Source organism: Glandiceps talaboti, chromosome 12 (genome assembly GCF_964340395.1).
Source record: "Glandiceps talaboti chromosome 12, keGlaTala1.1, whole genome shotgun sequence".
Taxonomy (NCBI): domain Eukaryota; kingdom Metazoa; phylum Hemichordata; class Enteropneusta; family Spengelidae; genus Glandiceps; species Glandiceps talaboti.
The window spans coordinates 11,295,671-11,321,935 of NC_135560.1; the positions used below are offsets into that span (position 1 = coordinate 11,295,671).

General features: G+C 33.3%; 1 protein-coding gene across 1 annotated transcript in view; it reads left to right on the forward strand.

Annotated features, from left to right (window-relative positions):
• The window catches only part of LOC144443743 (regulator of G-protein signaling 9-binding protein-like), a 67,379-nt gene that overhangs the window by 12,151 nt on the left and 28,963 nt on the right, over window positions 1-26,265 (forward strand). Inside the window, exons 2-3 of the mRNA XM_078133284.1 lie at window positions 9,780-9,946; window positions 15,435-15,565. Coding sequence (XP_077989410.1) covers window positions 9,780-9,946; window positions 15,435-15,565 — 298 coding nt within the window. The remainder of the gene's footprint in view (window positions 1-9,779; window positions 9,947-15,434; window positions 15,566-26,265) is intronic.

Here is a 26,265-nt window from a genome sequence, read left to right on the forward strand (position 1 = left end):
ACAGCTAGTCTAATTACATGTATTCAGTACGCCAGTAACAATTTAGTCATTGGGATAGAATACTACATGTACGTGTTGTAAAGTACAGCTATCGTATTTATTGATTCATTTAACGGCAATTGCAACTTGTTTTCTCAGTAATGACGTGAATACCAATGAAATGTCGGACATATTATAAAGGACTTTGTCACTATGAGTCCAAGAAAAGAAGTGCCAAAACCATTTTTTTAAATAGTTTTTTATCACTTGTTGTAGATTTTCTCACTTGTCGTAGATTTTCAACTGAATGAAGAAACATATTGGGGAATAATTAATGTACAAATTAATTGTATGAGAAATTGCGGAAATTACATAAAATAGCTATTGTTAATGTTCTGATTCATACTCTTAAGCACCACAGAAGTAATGACTTGAATCTCCACTATAGCTGTAACAGGAATGTTTTATTTTTAAAACTTGTTTGATTTAAGCTATAATGACTAACTTGACATATTGAATACAGTCAACAATATTGAATCACTGTGGGTAAATTTATTTATGCCGCCATATACATGTAGTGTACAATTAATCCAACCAAATTGATTTTTGGGTCCGCACCCTAAAACCAGCCCCCCCCCCCCCCCCCCCCCCCCATGCGATCACAATTTCAACCTATTGCTGTCCTACTTATGAATACAATAATCCCTATTAACATAACTAATGTCTCATTATTAGTATTTTAACAATTTTCAGTAAATATATATTTTGGTTGTCTGATAAAAAAATACTGTTTAATGTAGGGTTAATGACAACAGTGCAATATTCATATTTATGACAAATTGAGGAAATATTCATGTAATGGCTATATTTTGGACATAGAGAACAAATATGTGTTGTCAATGCGTAACAACCAGGAAATAAAACCCATATTTTTTTGCCTATTAGGCTTAAAAAAAATTTGCTTGGTTCCAGTTACTTGACGTCACCTAGTTTTTCACTAGCGACCCTTATCTTTTTTTTTTTTTTTTTTTACATATTTGAGAAATAAATAATATAATTGCAAAAATTGTGAACAAGTCTCGTGAGAAATAGTGGATGCAGAAACTGACATCAACTTCGAAAGACAATATGACACTGTTCTTCCACAATGAATCTGTAATGGTTGTATATCTGATGAGAAGAAACCAATAACACAGAGACCATATGGTAAATAACAGAAAACATAACTACCTGAACTAGACACTCACATATGAAAAATAAATAAATATATATATATATATATATATATAAATATTTAAAAATCTACCTATACCCCACCACCTATTCTAAAATTGAGTGTATTCGGAACACAATTTTTTTAAGGCCTTATGTGAGGAGTTTTTAAGGAACCTGGAAATATAGAAAGTGAATTGAATATGTCAATAGATAAATGTTTTTTTCCCCTGACATTTCATATTGCTTGAAACCCTCACCTAATAAATAAGTAAGTGGGCTTCTTTTATTGACCCTCTAGAAAAGGACCTTTGATTTCATGCTAATATAACAAAAACCGGTATGATAAATTACTGTGTGGGCAGAAATTTAAATATCTATAGATGTTTTTAAGGTAAATGATGGTGATGAAAAGTCATGTCTTCAGGGCATCTTCACAATTAATTGAAATGTAGTGACAGTTAGAAGCACAGCCCCAGTATAACAATTTGAGAAAATTGCCGAGACAAAGTAAAAATATGTTTTAATTTGTGATTATGTCAATTCAGGAATCACAGAATGAGTGAGAGAATAACTTAAATTTGTAAAACTGTAAATTATGTCCCAGGGATTACTGACACTGGTGTGTTATTTCATACACTGCAGTTCAATTAATACTGACAACATATTCCACAGTATATGCAAATGATATGCAAATGAGCACATGATTGTTCCATGTCCAGGAAATCACATGAATTACCAGTTTTATTATTTTACGTAATTTTCTATTTTAAATAGACATAATGTAGTAATAATGGACCCCTATGACTTGTTACTGCCATTGTGGGTAATTGGGGTATTGCACTCGTGTAATTGGGGTATTGCACCCATGTAATTGGGGTATTGCACTCTTGTAATATTGGGGTATAATTGCACTCGTGTAATTGGGGTATTGCATTCATGTAATTAGGGTACTGCACTCGTGTATATAATTAGGGTACTGCACTCATGTAATTGGGGTATTGCACTCTTGTAATTGGGGTATTGCACTCGTGTAATTGGGGTATTGCATTCACGTATTGCATTCACGTTGCTGCACTTTGTGAAAGTTTCAAGAATGTAGCAAGTGTGAAAGCACTGATGACTGCAGAGAACACCACAAACACTTATACATATACTGCCAAGTACGCCACACTTGTACTTGTGCATCATTGGGTTCTGTCGTAGTATTCAAATTCAATTAGATATCTTTTTAAACTTTTTAAATAGTTACACGATTGTAGTGATGGGATCAATTAATGACAATAACAGTTATATGAATATGTAACTGCCATTCATCCAATATGTATATGAATTATGACTTCAAGTTTCAAACCAAAGATAATATAGGAAAGAAGGATAAAACATTTAAAATACAATGTGCAAGCATTCATACAGAAAATACAGCCTCAGGATTTATACCCACCATTGTCATTTTCCATCACTGCAACACACAACTGTGTAATTTGTTCTGTGGTGCTCGAAATGAAAGTTTTTCAGATTTGCCACTATTTTCCAAATTATTTCTTAGGTTAAGCTAGTGAACTTATATAATTGTCATATACTTCAATATTTGTCTTGAATCACAACTAGAAAATACTCGTGACAGAAGGATTTTTTCACTGCTCATCTTCAAATCAAATTTGCAAGACCTTTATAGCTAATGTCACTTAAATTTCTCTCGCCTGAACGAAGAGAAATATGAGAGACGATTATGTAAAAAAAGCAAATTGCAGATGTAGGATTTTAAAACCTTTAGGGATGATTGCCTAATGTCATTGCTCAAAAACTTAACTTTGTTGTTCGTTTAAGCGAAAAACCCCTCCCCTCAGATATGAACATTCACAAGTACAACATTGACTTTTTTATATAACCTGTAAACTAAAAACATGGTAAAATACCAACTGCCAGAAAGTACTGTATATATCACATTAGGCCACATCTGGTCAGTATGCGCATAACCCCCACGTTGGTCTTTTTTGTGTGTTGTTCCTGCCCATGCAGTCTGCAGATCCATTGGGAAACACAAAAATAATCCCCCCTACTTCAGTAAAGACAACTGCCAATTATGAACAAGCAAATGACATCTGCCCCACATACAGACTTGCTCTGAAGTACTAAATAAAAAGAACAGTAATTGCAATCAATAGTAGACTGAGTGACAGGTTTGTTGAGAATTTTTTTTAAAAATCGCGTCGCAGCACCAATTAGACAAACTGTCCTGACCAGAAACAATTCTTTCTTTTTTGCCTAAGCAATAAATTTTATTCAACTTATCAACATTTCAGTATACAAGTAAATGCAGAACCTTTTGACATTGAAGGTGTGAAAGTTTGAGATTAGAAGTCACGCGGTAAAAATGAACATCAGCAATGGCATTGACATCAGACCCGCCTTCCCCTAAATGAACAAAGTTTGTTTATTGAGCTTGTGGGACATCGCAATTATTAATTTTATTGAATTGCTTTTATAATAACCAACAAGTCTGAGATTATACTATGAGCTTGGTTTCAAATTAAAATAATTTTCAGAACTCGTTTTTAACATTCATTATAGCCCAGCGACTTAATTAGGCTGCCTGGCTGGACATACTGGCTCAAAGATGATGTTGTCATGGCAGATAATTATAGAGCCAAGTCTTTGCTAGTAAAATATATCTGAGTATTATAAATGAGCCCGGCTTACATTCTGTAATTAGTACAAAACATGATGAAATTGTAAGGTAATACAAATAACGGCCGAGTTATTCATGCGTGATACATCGTCATTAGATTAGTTGTATGTAACACCTATAAATAATGGGTGCATGAGTTGTAGACACTTGAATATACATCATTATAGAGCTCAGTGTCATACATAATTGTATTTAATATTTATTTCATAGGGAATTATCAGTTTATGGGGGAAAACTGTAATTGTGAGTGAATTCAATATATCCTATTAAAAGTGGGAAAAAGTATTAGGTGGCATACATGTAATTTTCAGTACTGAGAAACGTGCATATTCTGTATGATAAGGTTACTATCTGAATCTAATTAGATGTATTGGGTGAATGCTTGTTTGAAGTGTTAAAGTATTATTTGAATGGCATTAATTTATTTAATCTAATTTGCAGCGAGTGAATGCTTGAAGTGTTAAAGTACTATTTGAATGGCATTATTTAATCTAATTTGCAGTGAGTGAATGCTTTGAAATGAGAACACTATCTCAATGGCACATCATTTCATCTACGGCATTGTGAGTGAATGCCCTGAAGTGTGAAAGTAGTACTGTGTCTGAATGGCATACCATTCATGTAATTTGTAGTAAGTGAATGCCTTGCAGTGTGAAAGTACTCTATCTGAATGGCATACCATTCATGTAATTTGTAGTGAGTGAATGCCTTGCAGTGTGAAAGTACTCTATCCGAATGGCATATCATTCATGTAATTTGTAGTGAGTGAATGCCTTGCAGTGTGAAAGTACTCTATCTGAATGGCGTACCATTTCATGTAATTTGTAGTGAGTGAATGCTTTGCAGTGTGAAAGTACTCTATCCGAATGGCATATCATTCATGTAATTTGTAGTGAGTGAATGCCTTGCAGTGTGAAAGTACTCTATCTGAATGGCATACCATTTCATGTAATTTGTAGTAAGTGAATGCCTTGCAGTGAATAGCACACTTCTTCTAATTTGAGTAAGAAGATTGGGAAATATATCTGACAAATGTTTCTTCTAATTTGCATTGTGAGGGAATGCCTTGAACTTGAAGTACTGTTTTGGAATCCACAAAATGGCATATATTTCATCTTTTTAAATGACCTGTATTCTAATATGAATGCCTTGGAGAATGAATGGCGGACAAATTTGGTGTAAAAGACGTAGACTGACAAATCATTCAAGTGTCTACACATGGATTATCAGGCGACAGTACTTTTTTTTTTTAGACCTTGAAGGCCATTTCCCATGACATTTTAATACTAGGGTATCTTCAGGGTCAGTTTAACAGCAAAATAAATCTATTTCTTGCATATTGTGCTATTTTGTACACTTTGCAGTGCTTGTGTGACTATACTTCCTTTCATTTAACCTTGTCCAAAGATGCTACAGTACTTGAAGTGATCAAAATACGCAAAAACACAATCATCACATTGCTGCTCATGTCACTTCTTATGGCGGTCATTTAATAAAATGGTCTGAAAATTCAACTTGTGTGCATGTACATGAGTGTACTGTTTATAGACAAAAATGACACTGCAGGCACTTTATTGAATTATCTGTCATTATATTATCAGATATGACCTTTCTATTTGTAACTCATTTGACCTTGAACTTGAAATACCATTAAACAAAAAACAAAATTTCATCCATTAGTCACAGAAGGAAAGTATGAGCTGGGGACTCTGTCTTCCATGAAGACTTGTCTTCAGGCTGCTATATCGTCACATTTCATATAGAATTGAAAGATTCGTGACAGTTTTGGACTAATTATGTGGAAACGCTTTTCAGTGCTTGTATTACCAGAGGGCGGTATCAAATTCGCGAATGTTCTATAAAGGTCGCATAACTGTTTTGTTCGTTGCTAAGCAACATGATTATACTGTTGCAAGCATCCGGCTGATAAAAACCCATATTGTCTCCCCCATTCAATCAGGACACAAAGAAATAAATATTACAAACATTGATGCTCATGTGCAGTTTATTTCTATTCCTAGCACGTTTACGTTTTGAAAATTTCATGTGAAATGATCTTATCACTGTAGTCTGTTTTGTTTTGATGAGATGCATTTTCCCTTCTTATGAATTGTTCTATTTTTCCATCATAATATTTTATTACATGCTTTTGTATTAATATAATACTGTGTGACTTCATTTTAAGATGAGGTTATAGATAAATGTCATTAGTTTTCAGTACTCTGATTTTTGTAACCCAATACTAATAGCATAAACTATTGAACAGAAAGTGTGTTGAGGGTGAGTTAATGTACTTTACAGGCAATATGATGAATAATTTGTCTGTGTATGTGAGTGTGTTAATATGTGCATGCATGCATGCGTGCGTGTGCCATGTGTGTCTACGTGTGTGCGTGTGATATATATTCAAATTCATGAGATAGTGAATTTCAGATCATATCTTAATTTTGGCTTGAATAAATTATATGATGTGAACCGAACATTTGCCACCTAATGAACAAAATAAATGGTGTCATTTGAGTTAATATTTCCCTAGTTTCATACGAGGAGTTTATAAAAGCCAAGATTCTTATTAGGAAATAGCCTATCTGTAGATGTGAAGGACTAATGCTACACTATTTCTGGTATCTGCACACACTAACTGACATTTTGATTTTTAAAATTTTTGCTCGTCCTTTCAAGTCTACCATGATTCTTCAGTTATACTGGTCTTGAATGGTATTCCATCATAGAATGTGATTGGTTGAATATATGATTAGACATTAAAACGTGCAATCAGGTGGCATGATGAATCCATAATTAGGTATCGTCATGAAAGTTTTTATATTCAGCCTGAGGTAAGTATATGGACCTATGACTATGTGAGATTCTTGTAAAAATTTATGCCAATGTTTTGTTTGACGGGTGGTGGCTTAATACCGACATATTTAAAGAGTCATAGTAGACAAAAGAGCGAAAATTCAAAAAATCAAAATGTCAGTTAGGATAGCGAAAATAGTGTAATAGTTCTTCAAGTCTACAGTTACTTAGAAAGTGATGCAATTATATAGTAAGAACTTTAAAAGAACTTTACAGTAAAAAATTTAAAAGGCTTCTCTTGCACCTGAAGTGATGCCTGATGACGTGGAGTGGCATATATACTTACAAACAACACTGTGACAATAAACCATGCAAATTCTTGCAGGGAATGATGAACTTATAATGTCTGTAGGTCTGACTGTTTCTGTCCTTGTATTTCTGTCTGTCTGCTTTTATAGAATGCAAAATATAATTGTCTGTCACAACAATGCATTCCGGAGGCTGATAGGGCTTCCAAGTTCTGCCAGTGCATCTAGGATGTTTGTTTTCAATTCAGTTAATTCTCTCTCTGTTTTGAGAATAAAGGCAGCATTTAGGTTTATGTTACATCTTCTCGACAGTCAAAATGTTCTGATTAACTGTGTTGTTACATGGGTTGATAAAAATGATAATATTTTTACATGATATTTTATTACAAAGTACAATTTTTTTGTGCATATCTAGGATAAGTTTTAACATTAACAACAAAGCTGTGCCAAAAGACCACTATACAAGAAAGCTCAGTCTATTTTTTTGTTCACTGTAGCTCAGAGAGGGTTAAAAACAAAATGTGCACAAATAAAAAATCTAAACTTAGGCAATTTTGTAAGAAGGAAAGACAATCTTGTAAAAAGGAAAGTTATTTTCCGGACAGATGTTTTCAGTTTTCAGTTTTCAGTGATGTTATCTGCTTCTTTTGACTACAATAAAAATCTCTTAAAAATAAAAATAAGGAAGGCTGAATGATAAAAGGTTGACATGGTTTTAATATGTAGGTTGTGGTAGCCCAGCTAGGCAAATCCTATCACAGAGAAACTACATTATGCAGATCAGCTTAGGTGTGTCATACATGTGTACTTTTTAAGCCCCCCCCCCCCCCCCCCCCCAAAAAAAAAAGAAGAAAAAATCAGAATTAATTGTTTCTGGTCAGGACATTCGGTGTAAAGTGGTGCGATGATGCAATTACAAAAAAAATTGATTCTCATTAAACTTGTCACTCAGCCTACTATTTATGGCAGTTACTGTTCTTTTTATTTATTACTTTAGAGTAAGTGTGTATGTGGGGGCAGATGTCATTTGCTTGTTAATGATTGGTTCTGCACTGAGTTGTCTTCACTGAAGTAGGGAGGCTCATTCACGGCACAAAAAAGAACAAATGACAGTTAACATAGGAAACAAAGCTAAATATTAAAAGAAATCATACTAAGTTCACAATATCAGATTTTAATTAGATTGAGTTGTCTTGTTGTGACTTGAACAGGGAAAGAGACATCTGCACAAATATGATGCGTATCCCCTGCAGAGAATCCAAACATAGCTAGTTAGGTTTTATAAATGTCAATTCCCTTGATAACATCTGTGTTTTATGATATCCGATATCAATTACTGCAGCAATTTATCTCTATGGATATTCATCTCTGGCCCAATTAGTACAACTCAAAAATAAATCTGGTCATTAGTCATAGAACAAAGGACTCTTGTCACTAAGCTGCCAAGGAATGAAAGTATTTTCATTCAATATATAGGTGTGAGATCTATTTTCTCATACACGAATTAGGCCTAAAAAAAAAATAGTTGGTTCCTGTTACCGACCCCACCTAGTTTTTCATTGCTGACCCTTATTAATATTTTTTTACGTATTCAAGAAAAAAATAATAAAATCACAAAAATTTTGAAGTCTCAAGAGAAATAGTGGATGCGGAAACTGACATCAACTTAAAAAGACAATATAAAACTGTTATTCCAATCTGTAGATGGCTGTATATCTGATGAGAAGAAACCAATAACACAGAGACTATTATGGAAAACAACAGAAAACATAACTACCTAAACTAGACTGTGTAGACACTCACACATGGAAAAAAAAATCTACCTACCCACCTATTCTATAATTGAGCGTAATCGGAACAACACAATATTTTTTAGGCCTTAACAAGCAACAAAATGACTTCATAATTTGATTAGAAAATGAAAACAAAAAAATATAAATCAGTGGTCAAAATACAGAACTGATGTTTTTGACAAGTGAATACAGACTTTAGCACCAAATGGTTATAGCTCATTATAGTTTTGACTGTTACTGCACATTTATAATAAATTGAATGAATTTATTTTGATTTGATAATTTTGTGTCTATGATTTTAATATTCTGTCGTTCTTTTTTCCCCAACTTTGTATAACCCACAACAACATACACACATAACACACATTGCCACTGTGACAATTGTAACTCTTTGTATGATACATGGGAAAGAGGTTTCGGTGATAGAGTGTACATGCCCGATTGCAGCTATGTATACTACAGTGTCTGCAGGTTATTAGATATTATTTCCAAATGGATTTCTTTGTTCATTTGAGGAAAATTATACGAGTGATATACTAGTATTTAAAGAGGCCTTTAAAATGTCTGTACAAATTCAAAATAAGTTGTGACGAATCCTTATGTCACAGGTATTTTCCAAGTTAATGCGAAGAAAAATATTGGAGAATAATATCTGTGCATTAGCATAATTTAAAGAAAAACTAGGGAAAATAATGATAATACTCAAAAACCACAAAATATTAGGTGAAGATAGGCATAATTGTCATCCATAAGAGAGTCACTATAATTTCAGTATTTTTTGTTTGAATGCATACAACTTGGCTTTCACATGGTATATAATACACATTAATTGTCACATAATTAATTTCTTACAGAAGGCACAAAAACGTCATTTTTGAAAAAGTTAAGATTTTTAAGCTTACATTGAATTTTTGGTAGTAAATTAATAAACAGACTGCTTGCATGTTTCATCTCATTGCAGAACTAACTTTGTTGTTATTCTTGTTGTTTTTTCAGCTTGTCGCGGAATTTAACTGTGCAACTGCCAACTATCGTAACCTGGTTGTCGCGTTAGGAGGCTCTAATGACTCAGAATGTTTGCGAGATGAAATCAAGAAAATTCGACGAAAAGCACAGGAGCTTGCAAAACGCAATAAATATAAACTTATGCCTCATCTCAGGAAGTAAGTTAGATTATTATTATAATAATAATGACATCTTTTTGAGCATCATACTCAGAGAACAGATAGACATACATGCATGCAATGTCGTGACTGTACAATAACCTAGCTGATTACAAACCCAGTTATATTGTCTGTTTGAATGTGTACAACTTGGCTTGCTTGCAGGTATAATCAAAGTTACTTGACATTCAATTAACACAGTGTAGATTGAGGTGAAAGACAAGGCAATGCCCTTGTGAATGATAGTCACCTACATGATCTTGTAGGAATTATAATAGATTCCTGTCACTACTGAAGTACATGATCATGGCTTTAAAAGCATTCCAATTTCTAGATAATTATTTGGCCATATCATATTCAGTGGAAGAAGTGTAGATCATTAGATTATTAAATGAAAGTCAATTAAGGCAATGCCCTTGTGAATAACGGCATGCCTACATGATCATGTAGAAATTGTTACTGTAATAGATTCCTGTATGTAGGTCCACTGGAGGTGCATGCATTGTATACATGGTACATAAGTCTAAAAAAATTATTTCAATTTCTTGTTATGGCCATCATATCAGTGGCAGTACTAATTAGATTAAGATACAGTGAATTTCACAACAGTTCAGCTTTTCTGTTTGATAATATCATGTAGAAACCAACAAGAAACCACATATATGCCACACTTCAATAGCAAGATCACATTTTTTGCTACATTAAGTCTAAATGAAATAAACCATTTAAACGTTAATATTGCAACACCATGCAGACTTTCGGGCGCCAATGTTTTCCTTAGAATCAAACACTCGGTAAAATATCCTTTGCAGTGATATCTGTATGGTGGCATGTGTAGTTCATTTCACTTTAGACAAAATGTAGCAAGAAACTGTACTCATTCAATCTTGCTATCTTAAAGTGACAGTAGTATGTCCAGTTTCTTATTGGTTTCTGAGCAGAAAAACTGAGAACAGTATTGTGAAAATTGTTGTACAGATTGATTGAGGTGAAAATCAAGGCAAAACTTCCCTGGTGAAATATCAGTATTAATTAATTAAGCTGTGTGATCCTATACCAGGGGTTGTGATAGCAGCTGATTCCTGTAGGCTTAACTTGAATACAGAAATGTACATGATGATTGTACATGTCTTGATAAAGTTTGACATTTGAAAACCTATCAGCCTATATCAGCAGCATGGCGTAGAAGGGTAGAGATCAGAGATTGAAATGAAAGTAATGATGTTTTGAATGATATTAAAACTAATATGGTCCAATATACTAGAGTCCTGTAGGCCACTGGAGAACATCATTGGTTATGTGTACATGCACATCTTGACAAACATTTTAATATATACACACAGATATCAGCAGCATTGTGTAGAAGCTAAGGGTATACACATGTAGATTTAGGTGAGCTTCAGTTATAAGGCATTGTGCCCTGGTGAAATAACGGTATGAACTGGCTTATTGGAATTAGATTCTTGTATGCCACTGGAACTCCATGACTCATGCACATGAGTATACTCATGTTTTTGAGGAAAATTTCTGATATCAGTTAATTCATACAAGATATGTGCAAAGTTAAACCGGTATGTGTTCAAGTTAGATTTCTGTACACTTCTACAGTAGGGTATAGATTATGGGATATAATTATAATGTACCATGCACTAGCCAAGTTGAACAAAAAATATGGAACTTAATATACCCTGGTCGTTCTATGTCATGACAACATGCGTCTGTGTCACGACAACACATGTTTGTATATGTCATTTGTTCTGCTGTGTTCGAAATATGACCCAAGACTTTCCAAATTGCCATTAGGGGTATACTTTCCTAAATTTTTACTTGGTACTAATGGTGCTGGTATAATGATTTTCCCCAATATTTGTCTTCATTCAGCTGGAAAATACTCTTGACCTAAGCCTAAGGGTTTTGTCTCTACTAGTCACTACATGAGTAGTGTCAAAGCTCATCAGGTCACTCCTATTTCCTTTGGTTGAATGAGCAAAAATGTTTGCGAATATAATTAGAGAATTATTCCTCAATATTTGTCTTTGTTCAGTCAAGGAAAATATGAGTGACCTAAGGGGCCTCGTCACTATGAGTCAAACGAGTAGTGACAAAAACCCTTTTGTCGTGAGTATTTTATGGCTGAATGAAGTAAACTATAATAATTGGAGAATATAATTATACCTCCTCAAGCATAAAAATATTAAAATTCATGAAAAATTGGGGAAAATAATGGTGAATTTGGAATGTTTTGACTCATATTTTAAGCACTCAAGAACCAGTGAGGTATCATGTAGACACGAGTTGTTATGACGTAGAAAAATTGGGGTATATAATCAATAATTTTTGTCTTTTTAAAGACAGTAGCTTGGTTTGTACATGGTATACTATAATCATATCCCATATTATCTGTATATCCTAGAAGTGTACAAAAATCTAACTTGAACTTACATGAGCTAGTATACTGCCTTTGATTTCTATACACATATCTGCATTTAGCATAAAACACCATAATCAATATAAAAATACTATGGAATGAAATATAAATGTTAATTTTATACTTTTTTCCGGAAAAGACCTTCTTTATGAGATTATCATCCCCACCACACCTGGTCCATACTTCAAAATAATTTCAAATGAATTTGATACTTTTACTCGTGTTGCTATAAAAAAAACAACTGCACTTTCTTGTAAGCCCCTCTATTCATTATTCTGTACAGATTGTAACATTATTGAAAGCTGTTTTGTTTGCTTGAGCTAAAAGCTTTTAGCACATGTTTGTAGAACAACGTATTTATAGGGCAATTAAGCTCTCAAAAAATGCAATCACGGTAAAAGAAACTCAGTACAGCTCTCTGTATGATGACAATTTTATTGCTTATAGCGTGAAGCTGTTCTTTCTTAAATAATGAAAGATCCCCCCCCCCCCCACCTGAAAAAAAGAAACCCTGATTCTTTCACTGTATATGCTTGAAGGCAAAATAATAGTCAATGTAAAAAAAAAAAAATGCTTTCAGATTGCAACTTACATGGCTAAATTATTGCAGCTTTTGAGGATCGAGCCGTCATGTGTATGTATAGTTAAGTTCCTGATTATTTTATCCTATTACGCACGAAACCACTTAATGTCATAATAGAATGTATCAAACAAAACACAATTCAATATTGGAATGAAAACATATTGTTTGCTGTATATACTCAGTTGACTGACCTTCCAAAAGCAAATATTGCAGCTATGCAATATGTAATTCTCTTAGGTATTGAAATTATGTGGGGTTTGCAAATCACTACCTAAATCCCAACTAAGTATATATACTTCACTGATATTTATAGATTTTATGAAATTCATGGTAAAACGACAGCAGTGTAAAAATCTGTAGGTTTTCTGTAGTATAATGGTTAGCTATATTGATTTATAGGTAGACATATGGCTTGAATTTTCAGCTATTTTGCATTGATGTCTAAATTATGCATCGATATTAATATCACCTTAAATAAATGTACAATGTAGCGCTTGGAGTAAGTTACTTTTGGAGAGATTTTAAGACAATTTAAATCTGTAGAATTATAACTTTTTCCATCGCTATACAGAATATTTTACCTCAGCACAATTTGAACCAATATCTGTATTTTTCTGAATCTTCATATAACATTCTTCATTATATTATCTTAATTTAACCTATAGTATTTAACATGTCAGAACTTTCGTATGTCTGTAATTATTTAATATGTCTGTCTGTCTGTCTGTCTGTCTGTCTGTCTGTCTGTCTGTTTGTCTGTCTGTCTGTCTGTCTGTCTGTCTGTCTGTCTGTCTGTCTGACTCGATCTATCCAGCTATTTTAGCTATCTATATATCACTGAGAATTGCCATTAATTATACTGTAATAAAACCATTTCTGGAAAGCTGTATTACACACATAGAAAAAGATCTACCCAACTGTACTTTATAGAGCTCTAATTAGGTTTGAGAACACAGCTGTACCTATAACACATCATGTCAAAGCTTTCCACATTCTACAATCAACCCTTTGTGTATCCAGGATTCACCAAGATCTGACAAACTCGTACTATAAGGCTTTGGACTCTAGACTATATATAAGTTATATCTAAAGTTTAACTAAAATGCACTCTGTCTTTGTGAAAGATAATAAATGGAACACTTAAATTAATTCATATTTCATCTTTAAAAAGATGAATACTAGGTTTAAATACTGTAACAGTCAATAATTCAGAAATGAAACAAAACACTTTCTATAGCATAATGCAACTCTGGCAGCCAGTAATCATTACTCAGTTCAACCACTGTTAGGTAGATATATTCACGTTGAAATTACAGTCTATTTCAAGAACAACCGTCAAGAAGCATGTCACAGAATTATCTATGATTTGGTAATGGTACTAAGAATGGGTAATTTACTGTAGGGTTTCTGATTCAATCAAGAGAATATGACCTGCGGGATGAAGACTGTAATGATAATAGGAGATGGAAGCCTGATTTATACGTACAGATTGCCAAAAGAGATTATTATTTCTAATCAAGATATTAGGACAGAAAATGTACACAGTGAAATTTTATAGAGAAGAAGGGCATGCACGTAATATTGTAGATTGTATAAAAAAGATTATATACCTCATAAGCACAGGAAGTGTATGTAGTGAAATTGTATATCGTAGGTCATGTACATGTAGATTGTAAAAATAGTTGTAGTATTCCCCAATATCACAGAAAATGTATAGATAGCGAAGTTCGTATATTGTAGGTCATTTTTTTTTTTATAGATTACGAAAAAAGATATGCTGATAATATGAGTACAGAAAATGTAGACAGTCACAGAAATTTGCTGTCAAATATTTTTATTAATGACATGTGTTTACCTTTAGTATATCTTTAAAGTCACTGGAATTATTTATATATCAAGATGTGGACCATAAACTACCAGATCCATACTTTTTTAAAGGGGAAGGAAACCTTGTGAATTTGCAAATGTTTGATAAAAATGTGGATGCTAAAATGAGATGAAATACATTGTGTCATTCACTTTGACATATTAGTATAGAGTGATCTTAACTCAAGCAGAAGTGATGTATAAGACTTTCTGGGCAACTTCTATTGAATCTATGTAATTACCATAACAATAGAAATAGTTGACAATATGCTTAACGGGTGGCGCAGAAGTTGCGTAGCACGTACGTCACTTTCATAACTTTTGCCTTAAGTTCAGATTAATGGCAGCCGCATACTGAAAGTGAGAGTGAATGAATCCAACACATTCCATCTCATTTTGACATCCAAGTCTTCATTGAACATATAGTGAATTGACAAGGTATCCTTTCCCTTAATAGTATTATATCAATTCTCAGTTTTATGTTTACTTTTATTAATCTCTTCAATAATTGCGTTGTATTATATGAAGCAGCCATGGTATTAAAATATTTTTTGTATAGAATTGTATAAGAAATTATTTCACACATTTCATTGCATGTTTTTTTCCTCCAGTAATTTCAGTATGAAAGCTGACCGGACTGAGTATGAAAGGTTGTGGAATACATTTACTGCCTGCTTTGAAGTTTTTGAAAGCCAGATGAAGATGTCACTTGAATTGGAGAGAACTTTCCCCATCCATGCAGGTATGTAAAGATGTCATTTGAATATTGGAGTGAACTTTCAAAATCTATGCAAGTATATCATGTCATTTGAATATTGAAGAGAACTTTCCCAAACCATGCAGGTATGTAAAGATGTCATTTGAATTGGAGAGAATTGTCCCAAACCATGCAGGCATGTAAACATGTCATTTGAATATTGGAGAGAACTTTTCTAAACAATGCAGGTGTGTAAAGATGTCAGTTGAAGTGGAGACAATTTTCCCCTATCACAGGTAAAGATGTCATTTGAATTGTAAAGAACTATCCTAATCCATGTGGGTATATATGTATGTATAAGAATCTTGAAGAGTGAGTGAGTCTAAAACATGTAAATGTGTTTCCAAAATATTTTTCATTTTGCACATGTAGTGGGTTGCTTACATGTATAAGGTAGAAAGATCTGCAGTGATTGTGGAAATGTGATGCCGATCTTCCAGCACAGAGCCTCAATAATTCATCCATCTTTAGTAATCAAGGGATTTCAACCAATTGCTATATCTCATCTTCTCCATTAAACTCATGTTTATATAGCTCTCAACATTTCAGATATTCTAGTGATTCATCACATGATTTCTCAAATCAAATAAGGACACAAAATTCTTTGAATAATTATGTGATTAAGCTCTGAAATCTGACGACTAATCATGTGATCTATACGCTCTGACGTTATTTATTATTAGATTCTGATGTTTTTAATCATTATTTTTTGTGTGAATTTTTGCTATTAACCATGTTCAACATCATAATAATAGTATTAATATTATATTGCATTACAGTAGTACTGCCAGAGTTTATTTTCCCAATTAATATAAATTTATTCCTGTTTCGCCTAACTGGTAATTACTTGTGTACAAACAAATGCCTGCAGTTTCTTTTTCAAGGGGAGTAAAGATGAGTAAAATTTGTCTTGCTTTATTTGGAGAACCTCTTTTATCATACTCAAAGAAATGATAGAAAGATGGAAAGGATGAGGAGTATATACACATACTAAAATGAAAATTTCCAAACACAACTTGATGCAAAAGAAATTTACCAGATTGCATTTTAATATTGAATAGGAATTGTGCTACACTGATTATACTGTTTGTAGTCTTAAGAATTGCCTATACATGTAGTTTCAAGTTAGCGATTGTAACAGCTAGGAGTTCGACCATGTTATGTTTGATTTGAAGTGGGTTTTAACGATGTATGTATGTGCAGTATGTATGTTTACATTATTTCCAGGACATTCAGTTCAAGATCATCACAGAAAGGTCGTTTAATTTGCAAAGTTTCAATAGTTTTCATATACAAACACTTGATAAATGTAAATAAATTGATGAACACATGTCATTTATATCTTACATTGTAGAGTAATTATAGCTTTTCACATTCAAGTTTTGTGGAGATCCAATGGTATAGTTGAATACTGTCATTTTGTGTAATCGTTAAATGCCATCAAAGTATGTAAATATACCTGTCTATCATGCTGAATTCTGTCCTTTTTAAATGAAAATTGATTTTACACGACCATGCTTTGTTTTGTCCCGGCTGTCATTTCTTGCAATGATTACCTACTTTCATAATTGTACAAAGACCACTAAGAGTAAAATTAGTTCTTATTTCAAAGGAATTAACACTTGTATAGAAATATTTTCTAAAGAATCATTGCTGTCATATTACTCTGTTTCCAGTCCTTTTGTCATCATATTAAAAGTAGCTACAAATGATTCTTGTTATATACTTCTAGCCAAACCAAGTAGTCACAAAGTGCGTTGGCGTTGGCAACAAATTAGATCGTGGTTTACAGTGATTTGGAAACACAAATCTCGAATGAATGAAAATGATTGTACCGGGGTAGTTAATAATCTGAGGTCATATGGGGATAGAAGGGAAATGCCTGCAGGATGAACAATTAGGAGGCTTTCAAGCTTTTAGTCTCAGCCATCTGTAAATAAGGGAATTACAGAAAGATGTTTACATATGGAACTGTACAGATTTAAACCAAATCGCATGCTTATATATTTAACTTCAGCAGCTTTCACAAAATATATAACTTGACTTTATCAAAATAACATAAACACATTGTTGGTCTCTCAGAGTGAAGCCTATAAAATGGAAGTGAAATTTTAAAGTTTATAAGCAACTGCATTATCTAAGGATTTTTTGAGCCCAGATAAGTACATGTATGATTAAGGAACGGTCATAAAATGAGTACTAAGAGTAATATTTTTATTAAAACATTTATTAAACAATTCAAAACTTCATAACAGGTACTTAATGCCAATAAGCAGCCATATGGCATATGTAAATTATAGTTGCATAACTAAGAAGGTGAACATTCTGTTAATTATAAAATCCTTGAAAACAAAGATTAAAAAAAGAGATTGGTAAAGTATCAGGGACTTGAAATAAAACACAGAAAACTGCAATACTGATGACCAAACACCACGACAATGTCTCACAAAACATGTCAAATATGTACATTAATTTCGACTTGAGAATGAAATAAGCATTCACCCACAGGTCAAATACACTAGTGTATGCATTCTCGCTCTGCAAATTCACAACTGTGCCCGGATGTTGCATCAGACTCAAGCTGGATACATACGTAAGATGAAGATATTATGAAGACAAGCACAAATTACCTACATGTATGACAGGAGGGAAAAAAGGATGGAATGAATGTATATACAAAACATAAACAAAAAGTACAACAGAATTGGACAAAATCTTCAACTTCTGAAAAAAAAATTAAAAACCTAGACATATTTTCCATTTAACATGAACTTACTGTTGAAAATATGTCAACGTTTGAATATATTGTTTGATATATAGTCAATGTGAGATGAATATTTCTGATTACCTTTACATTGCTTTTGTGGAGACAGATTCAATTACACTAATGCAAACTGTCTGACGTGGAAATGTAACAATTTATTGTGAGATTTTCTTCTTTTGCAGAAGAATTTCACATGGGAATGATATACAAATCCTGTGAGAGTTTAAGTATAGTGATTTGTACTTTCAAAGATATGAAATAGATAGGAAGAATCTTCTCTAATCCTCACTCAATGACCTTTTGATTTTAATTTATCATCGTATTTTGTTTCTTCATGGAGGATAAAAAAAAGCAACGTCTTATTGAAATCCTAACCAGATGGACAAGGTTTTATGAAACAAAATATCTTTAGGCAGCCATTCAAACGTGGCTTTTTATTACATGTGATGATGCTGGCTTCGATGGCTTTAATATTTTGATTAATTTTCAGAGATTTTTGTCACAATTGATAACAAGAAATACAAGGGCAAAAATTGAATTGATGTATTTATATTACTCCACATGGCTGGTATATGTTCCTGAATATTCTTTGTTCATGCAGGTAAAATATGAGTGATTTACACAAAGGGCCTCTCTATTCGTTGTGACAAACCCTGTATGTCACAAATATCTAAACACTGACTGAAGGTAAATATTGGGGAATACTGTCACTGTGACAGTAATTATACCTGCAGAAGCTTGATTTATGATAAAAGGTCTTTTTTTTTCAAACAACTGTCACGCAAACATTAATTCATGACAAACATTTCCACATCAAAGTGATATTCATGTATTTTAAATTAAAGTGATGTGATATCAAAGATCAAAAAATAGATTTGGTAAGAAAGTATTAAAAGATTCAATAGTGTGGATAATATTTATGAGAGAAGTTTTCTATGAGTGTCCACTGGGCATCATGGATTTAAGTCGTTTTAGCTGGTAATGCCCTTAATCCTCCCGAGGTTCATGAGGTTCATCCCTAGACCATGTACTGTAATATGTCATTTGTCTAAATTTCCCCCAGGCTCATTGCACCCTCAACTTCCAATGTGTCATTCTACATGGAAAGGTGTATAATTATATATGGAGAAATTAATAAAACTAATAGCTTCTTTTCCTGTCCAGATTGGATAAAAGTAAGGTTTTGATCCTGTCCAGACTAGATAAAAGTCAGAGTTTGAATCTGTCCAGACTGGATAAAAGTAAGGTTTTGATCCTGTCCAGACTAGATAAAAGTAAGACTTTGCTTTTGTCCAGACTAGATAAAAGTAAGACTTTGATTCTGTCCAGACTAGATAAAAGTAAGATTTTGATTCTGTCCAGACTGGATAAAAGTAAGGTTTTGATGCTGTCCAGACTGGATAAAAGTAAGGTTTTGATCCTGTCCAGACTAGATAAAAGTAAGACTTTGATTCTGTCCAGACTAGATAAAAGTAAGACTTTGATTCTGTCCAGACTAGATAAAAGTAAGACTTTGATTCTGTCCAGACTGGATAAAAGTAAGACTTTGATTCTGTCCAGACTGGATAAAAGTAAGACTTTGATTCTGTCCAGATTGGATAAAAGTAAGATTTTGATTCTGTCCAGACTGGATAAAAGTAAGGTTTTGATGCTGTCCAGACTGGATAAAAGTAAGGTTTTGATCCTGTCCAGACTAGATAAAAGTAAGACTTTGATTCTGTCCAGACTAGATAAAAGTAAGACTTTGATTCTGTCCAGACTGGATAAAAGTAAGACTTTGTTTCTGTCCAGACAGGATAAAAGTAAGGTTTTGATGCTGTCCAGACTGGATAAAAGTAAGACTTTGATTCTGTCCAGACTAGATAAAAGTAAGACTTTGATTCTGTCCAGACTGGATAAAAGTAAGACTTTGATTCTGTCCAGAATGGATAAAAGTAAGACTTTGTTTCTGTCCAGACTGGATAAAAGTAAGACTTTGTTTCTGTCCAGACTAGATAAAAGTAAGACTTTGTTTCTGTCCAGACTGGATAAAAGTAAGGTTTTGATCCTGTCCAGACAGGATAAAAGTAAGATTTTGATTCTGTCCAGACTGGATAAAAGTAAGACTTTGATTCTGTCCAGAATGGATAAAAGTAAGACTTTGTTTCTGTCCAGACTGGATAAAAGTAAGACTTTGTTTCTGTCCAGACTAGATAAAAGTAAGACTTTGTTTCTGTCCAGACTGGATAAAAGTAAGACTTTGATTTTGTCCAGACTAGATAAAAGTAAGACTTTGATCCTGTCCAGACTAGATAAAAGTAAGACTTTGTTTCTGTCCAGACTAGATAAAAGTAAGATTTTGATCCTGTCCAGACTAGATAAAAGTAAGACTTTGATTCTGTCCAGACTAGATAAAAGTAAGACTTTGTTTCTGTCCAGACTAGATAAAAGTAAGACTTTGTTTCTGTCCAGACAGGATAAAAGTAAGACTTTGTTTCTGTCCAGACTAGATAAAAGTAAGACTTTGATTCTGTCCAAACTAGATAAAAGTAAGATTTTGTTTCTGTCCAGACAGGATAAAAGTAAGACTTTGTTTCTGTCCAGACAGGATAAAAGTAAGACTTTGTTTCTGTCCAGACTAGATAAAAGTAAGACTTTGATTCTGTCCAAACTAGATAAAAGTAAGACTTTGATCCTGTCCAGATTGGATAAAAGTAAGACTTTGATTCTGTCCAGACTGGATAAAAGTAAGACTTTGTTTCTGTCCAAACTAGATAAAAGTAAGACTTTGTTTCTGTCCAGACTGGATAAAAGTAAGATTTTGATTTTGTCCAGATTGGATAAAAGTAAGGTTTTGATTCTGTCCAGATTGGATAAAAGTAAGACTTTGATTCTGTCCAGACTGGATAAAAGTAAGACTTTGATTTTGTCCAGACAGGATAAAAGTAAGACTTTGTTTCTGTCCAGACTGGATAAAAGTAAGATTTTGATTCTGTCCAGACTAGATAAAAGTAAGATTTTGATTCTGTCCAGACTAGATAAAAGTAAGATTTTGTTTCTGTCCAGACTGGATAAAAGTAAGACTTTGTTTCTGTCCAGACTGGATAAAAGTAAGACTTTGTTTCTGTCCAGACTAGATAAAAGTAAGACTTTGTTTCTGTCCAGACTGGATAAAAGTAAGATTTTGATTCTGTCCAGACTAGATAAAAGTAAGATTTTGATTCTGTCCAGATTGGATAAAAGTAAGACTTTGATTCTGTCCAGACTAGATAAAAGTAAGACTTTGATTCTGTCCAGACTAGATAAAAGTAAGACTTTGATTCTGTCCAGACTAGATAAAAGTAAGATTTTGATTCTGTCCAGACTGGATAAAAGTAAGATTTTGATTCTGTCCAGACAGGATAAAAGTAAGACTTTGATTCTGTCCAGACTGGATAAAAGTAAGACTTTGATTCTGTCCAGACTAGATAAAAGTAAGATTTTGATTTTGTCCAGACTGGATAAAAGTAAGACTTTGATTTTGTCCAGATTGGATAAAAGTAAGATTTTGATTCTGTCCAGATTGGATAAAAGTAAGATTTTGATTCTGTCCAGACTGGATAAAAGTAAGACTTTGTTTCTGTCCAGATTGGATAAAAGTAAGACTTTGATTCTGTCCAGACTGGATAAAAGTAAGATTTTGATTCTGTCCAGACTGGATAAAAGTCAGATTTTGATTCTGTCCAGACTAGATAAAAGTAAGACTTTGATCCTGTCCAGACTGGATAAAAGTAAGACTTTGTTTCTGTCCAGACTGGATAAAAGTAAGACTTTGTTTCTGTCCAGACTGGATAAAAGTAACACTTTGATTCTGTCCAGACTGGATAAAAGTAAGACTTTGTTTCTGTCCAGACTAGATAAAAGTAAGACTTTGATCCTGTCCAGATTGTTAAACTGTCTGATAAAAGTAATATTTTCATAGAAGTCAGAAGTATCCTACAACAGGCATCTAATTGTTATCATGTTTCAATATGATTACTCAGACCAAGGTCCATAAATAAAGAGATAAAATAACAGTTGGTTCCTGTGCAGACCGCCAAGGTTTCTATTGAAATCAGAAATGTCTGTAGTGACAATATACTTCTAAAATTCATTATATGGTTTTTGCCTTCATTGTGTGTTCATTATACTCAAGAGGATCTAAGCAACCACATTTGTACAAACAAATAATTTATAATCATGGTATTATTTTTCAATAAATTTTGTGTCGAAGCAAGGAAACAAATGACTAACATAATTGTCAGGTTTCTGGTTACCTAAATATTTTATTTGATTCAAATTAATTAAGTTTATGAACAGACTACAGAAATAGATGGTTTTGTAGTAGATTACTAATACCCATATCTTTTATAATACTGTAATAAAGCACTTTAAAGCTGTCCCTAAGGAGATTTTTATACGTCATAATTGGCCATTTTACAGAATTCAGATGTTGAAAGTACTAGCATAATGCCCTAGTGTCATGTAATGAGCAATCAATCAAAATAAAGTAACTGTTTAAGTGTTAGTGTGATGTTTGATTCAATAAAGAAGAGAATGTCAGTAGAAAGTTGCACAATAATAAAATGTAATGTTTATTGATATGCATATTCTTTATTGTCTGGTGCTACTAAACAATACTGGCAGAAGATATGTGGTATTGTTAAGCTCTATCATGCACTAAACCATGACTATTGTAAACTGTGCAATATCCTGCACTGTGCAACCAGATTTGGTTGCAGCCAATCAAATATAGTTATGCTGTAGAAGTTGTCAAAATGACCATGATGTCAGCCTTTCAATGTTGATTTATGAGGCCATCCACCTAAATGTTACATCAATAGTAAACATACATTTGCAGCTGTTGGGTTTGTTATTTCATGAAGTTCAGACAATTGACAAGTCTCACCATAACAACAGTCGTTCTTATCAACAGGAGCAGAAAGTATTCTGCTTATTTGATTTTAATCTAGATAATGACCGCTGTTTGACTTGAACTTCTAATCACAAGTTCAAGGCGAGACCTAAATCTTTTGATCTAGCAGGCACAGACCCACTGAGAAGTACAGACGTGAGTGGTAGCTGATAACGTTGCACAAATGTCGTATCTTAAGACTTACTATATATAGTTGATATGTGTCTTGAGGCCAGTTTCATTGAGACAAGACAAGATAGTAGCAATATACATGTTATAGTATCCTCATGAATGTTTTAGTCAGTGTTAGCTTTCCTTGTTTGCCAAACGTTTGGCAGGTTTGAAACAACTACATAATTTAAAGTGTACTGGTTCCCAGGTCTCCACAAGAATTCTTTTTCGCTATATTTTGTCACTACACTCTCTAGTAGAGCTGCCTGAGTGTTTGGTATATTAACTTAGCTCAAATGTGTTTGGTGCCTAGCTAAGTACTACCTAACTTGTGATCATATCATAACAGTTTTGCAGGCTCAATTTAGATTAAATGGAATAAATATAAATGGAATTTCGTCATCCCCAATGCAGGTGAAATGTGGCGTACCTCAAGGATCCATACTTGGACCTATTCTCTTTCTCTTATACATTAATGACATTACCTCCTCAACTGATGCCTTTACTTTTCGTCTTTTTGCTGACGACACCAACCTCTTCAGATTTATGGATACCCCCTCCATTGATTTAAATGATATCAATGGTCATTTTAACAAGGTGTATGCGTGGTGTCGCGCAAATAAACTCACTATTAGCTTAGATAAAACCAATTACATGATCATCAAAACCCAACAGAGACAGGTAAATGCTAATGGTTCCCTGGTTATTGGCAACACAACTATAGAAAGTGTATCCTCAGCCACATACTTGGGTGTCTCAATTGACCCATCATTAACTTGGAAATCTCATGTTGAGAAAGTACGTAACAAGGTTAGTCCTATAATAGGCATTATCTCACGTATCCGTCATTATGTTCCAAAATCAGTTCTTCTTTTAATTTACAACAGCCTCATCCTGCCCCAATTCAGCTATTGTATAGAAATCTGGGGAAATACATATTCGACCACTTTGAAACCTCTCCTTCTTCTTCAAAAGAAGCTTGTCAGACTTATATCTTTCTCTAGTTTCGATGCCCCCTCCACTCCCCTGTTTTCCCGACTTGGTAATCTTAATATCCATAAGCTTTGTAAACAATATTCCTGTTTGTTCTTCTTTGACCTCAATAACAGTCATTACGCCCGTAATCTTCACCATTACATACCCCAACCCGTGCCTCACAATTACTTAACTCGTTCATGTCTCAGTGGAAACCTGCCAGTCCCTAAGGTAAAGCTCACGGTCAGCAAACATAACTTCAAATATGCTTGTACTCAGCACTGGAATTCACTCCCAACAACAATAAAACTTATTTCTAATAGACACCAATTCAAAAAACAGTTAAAAATACATCTTTTCACAGAGTAATGGTTTTTTTTTGTAACTTGCCAAATGTTACTTTGTACTTAGACTTATCCGCATTTTCCAATTAGCCCTCTAGTCACATTGTATTTATTTTCACATTTCTTGTAAATAGTAGTTTTTAGTAGTTACAATGTATTTCACTATTTCTCGTATCAAGTATTATAATTTAAGTAGTAGGTTGGATCATGGACACGACTAGGTATGCTTACCTATTTCCATGGTCCCCACCAGAGTTAATATATTTTATTATCATTTTTTTTCTGTATTCGAACTTTTGTCTTTTCTTTCGTGATTGTTTAACTTTGGTGAAATAAAGATTCATTCAATTCAATTCAATTAGACTGTATTGTTAGCGAGAATTACACAATCTTATAAATTATGTATCTTCAAATGTTGATTGTAGGATGAACTATTGAACGATTCAATTGTATGTCACTTATTATGACATGGTAACTTAGGTGATTGTCATCTTGGTGAGGTGGAATTAATACATGCACCAGATTGACCCTTGAAGTCACAAGAAGTAGTATGTTACCACCATGTTGTATGTTTTACCTGTAGGATCATACATATCACTGAATCACATAGATTAACAGACTATAACTAATTTAAGAAATTTAATCCGATCCTTGCAGCCATAAATCCAAAAAGACAGTAAACTAGGTTATTCAAGCAGATCATTGTATTTTAAGCTAGCAACAAACTGTAATCTCTGTCTCTTTGAACTAAATTGATAGCGAAATCTCGAAAATTTGCCCTGAAGTGTAGTGAGATTTCAGAATTTATCTCATTGGAGTCTCTTTGTCAGGGCAACAGTCTGTGTGGGTGTTAAAATATAGTTAGAAATTCATGTTGTTGTTTTGAAACCTACTCAGTTACTGCACTGCATATTGAGATTGGTTTTTCTTCTGTATAATACACAGATAATTTACTTCCTGACTATCCTTTTGTTGAAAACTGAATGTTTTTCTTCAGTTCTGAGTTTGGCAAGATTTGATTTCCTTACCTGACTCGATTGATGAAGTGATCAGAACTGACTTCAGGGCATTAAAAATCCCTCTGTACTAATATTGTAATGGATTTAGGAATTATACTGATTATTCATAAAAGTTTGGGGGAGGGGCATGAACTCAAAGTACAGTCAAGAGTTCAACATAAAAGTACTTTCTTTCTAGAAAAACATTCCTCTATTTTACCATTTCCATAATCATTATTTTTAAAGTATTTCACTTGACTAAGGGTCAAGTATGCAAGGTAATCACACAGGTTTCTTCCCCATAGTGTCATCTCTCCTTTCTCTTTCTTAACATTGAATTTTTCTTTTGAATGTCATCACTTATGCAAGATCATGTACTTTTTTCACAACTTCTAAAAGAGAAAGTGATCAATATTCTTTTCCATATGATTTCTTTTGATCTGTAATTCTTAGATTATTACAATTCTTATTATCTTTTGAGAAAAATATCTGTAGTTCTGCCACTCATTAAAATTAATAAT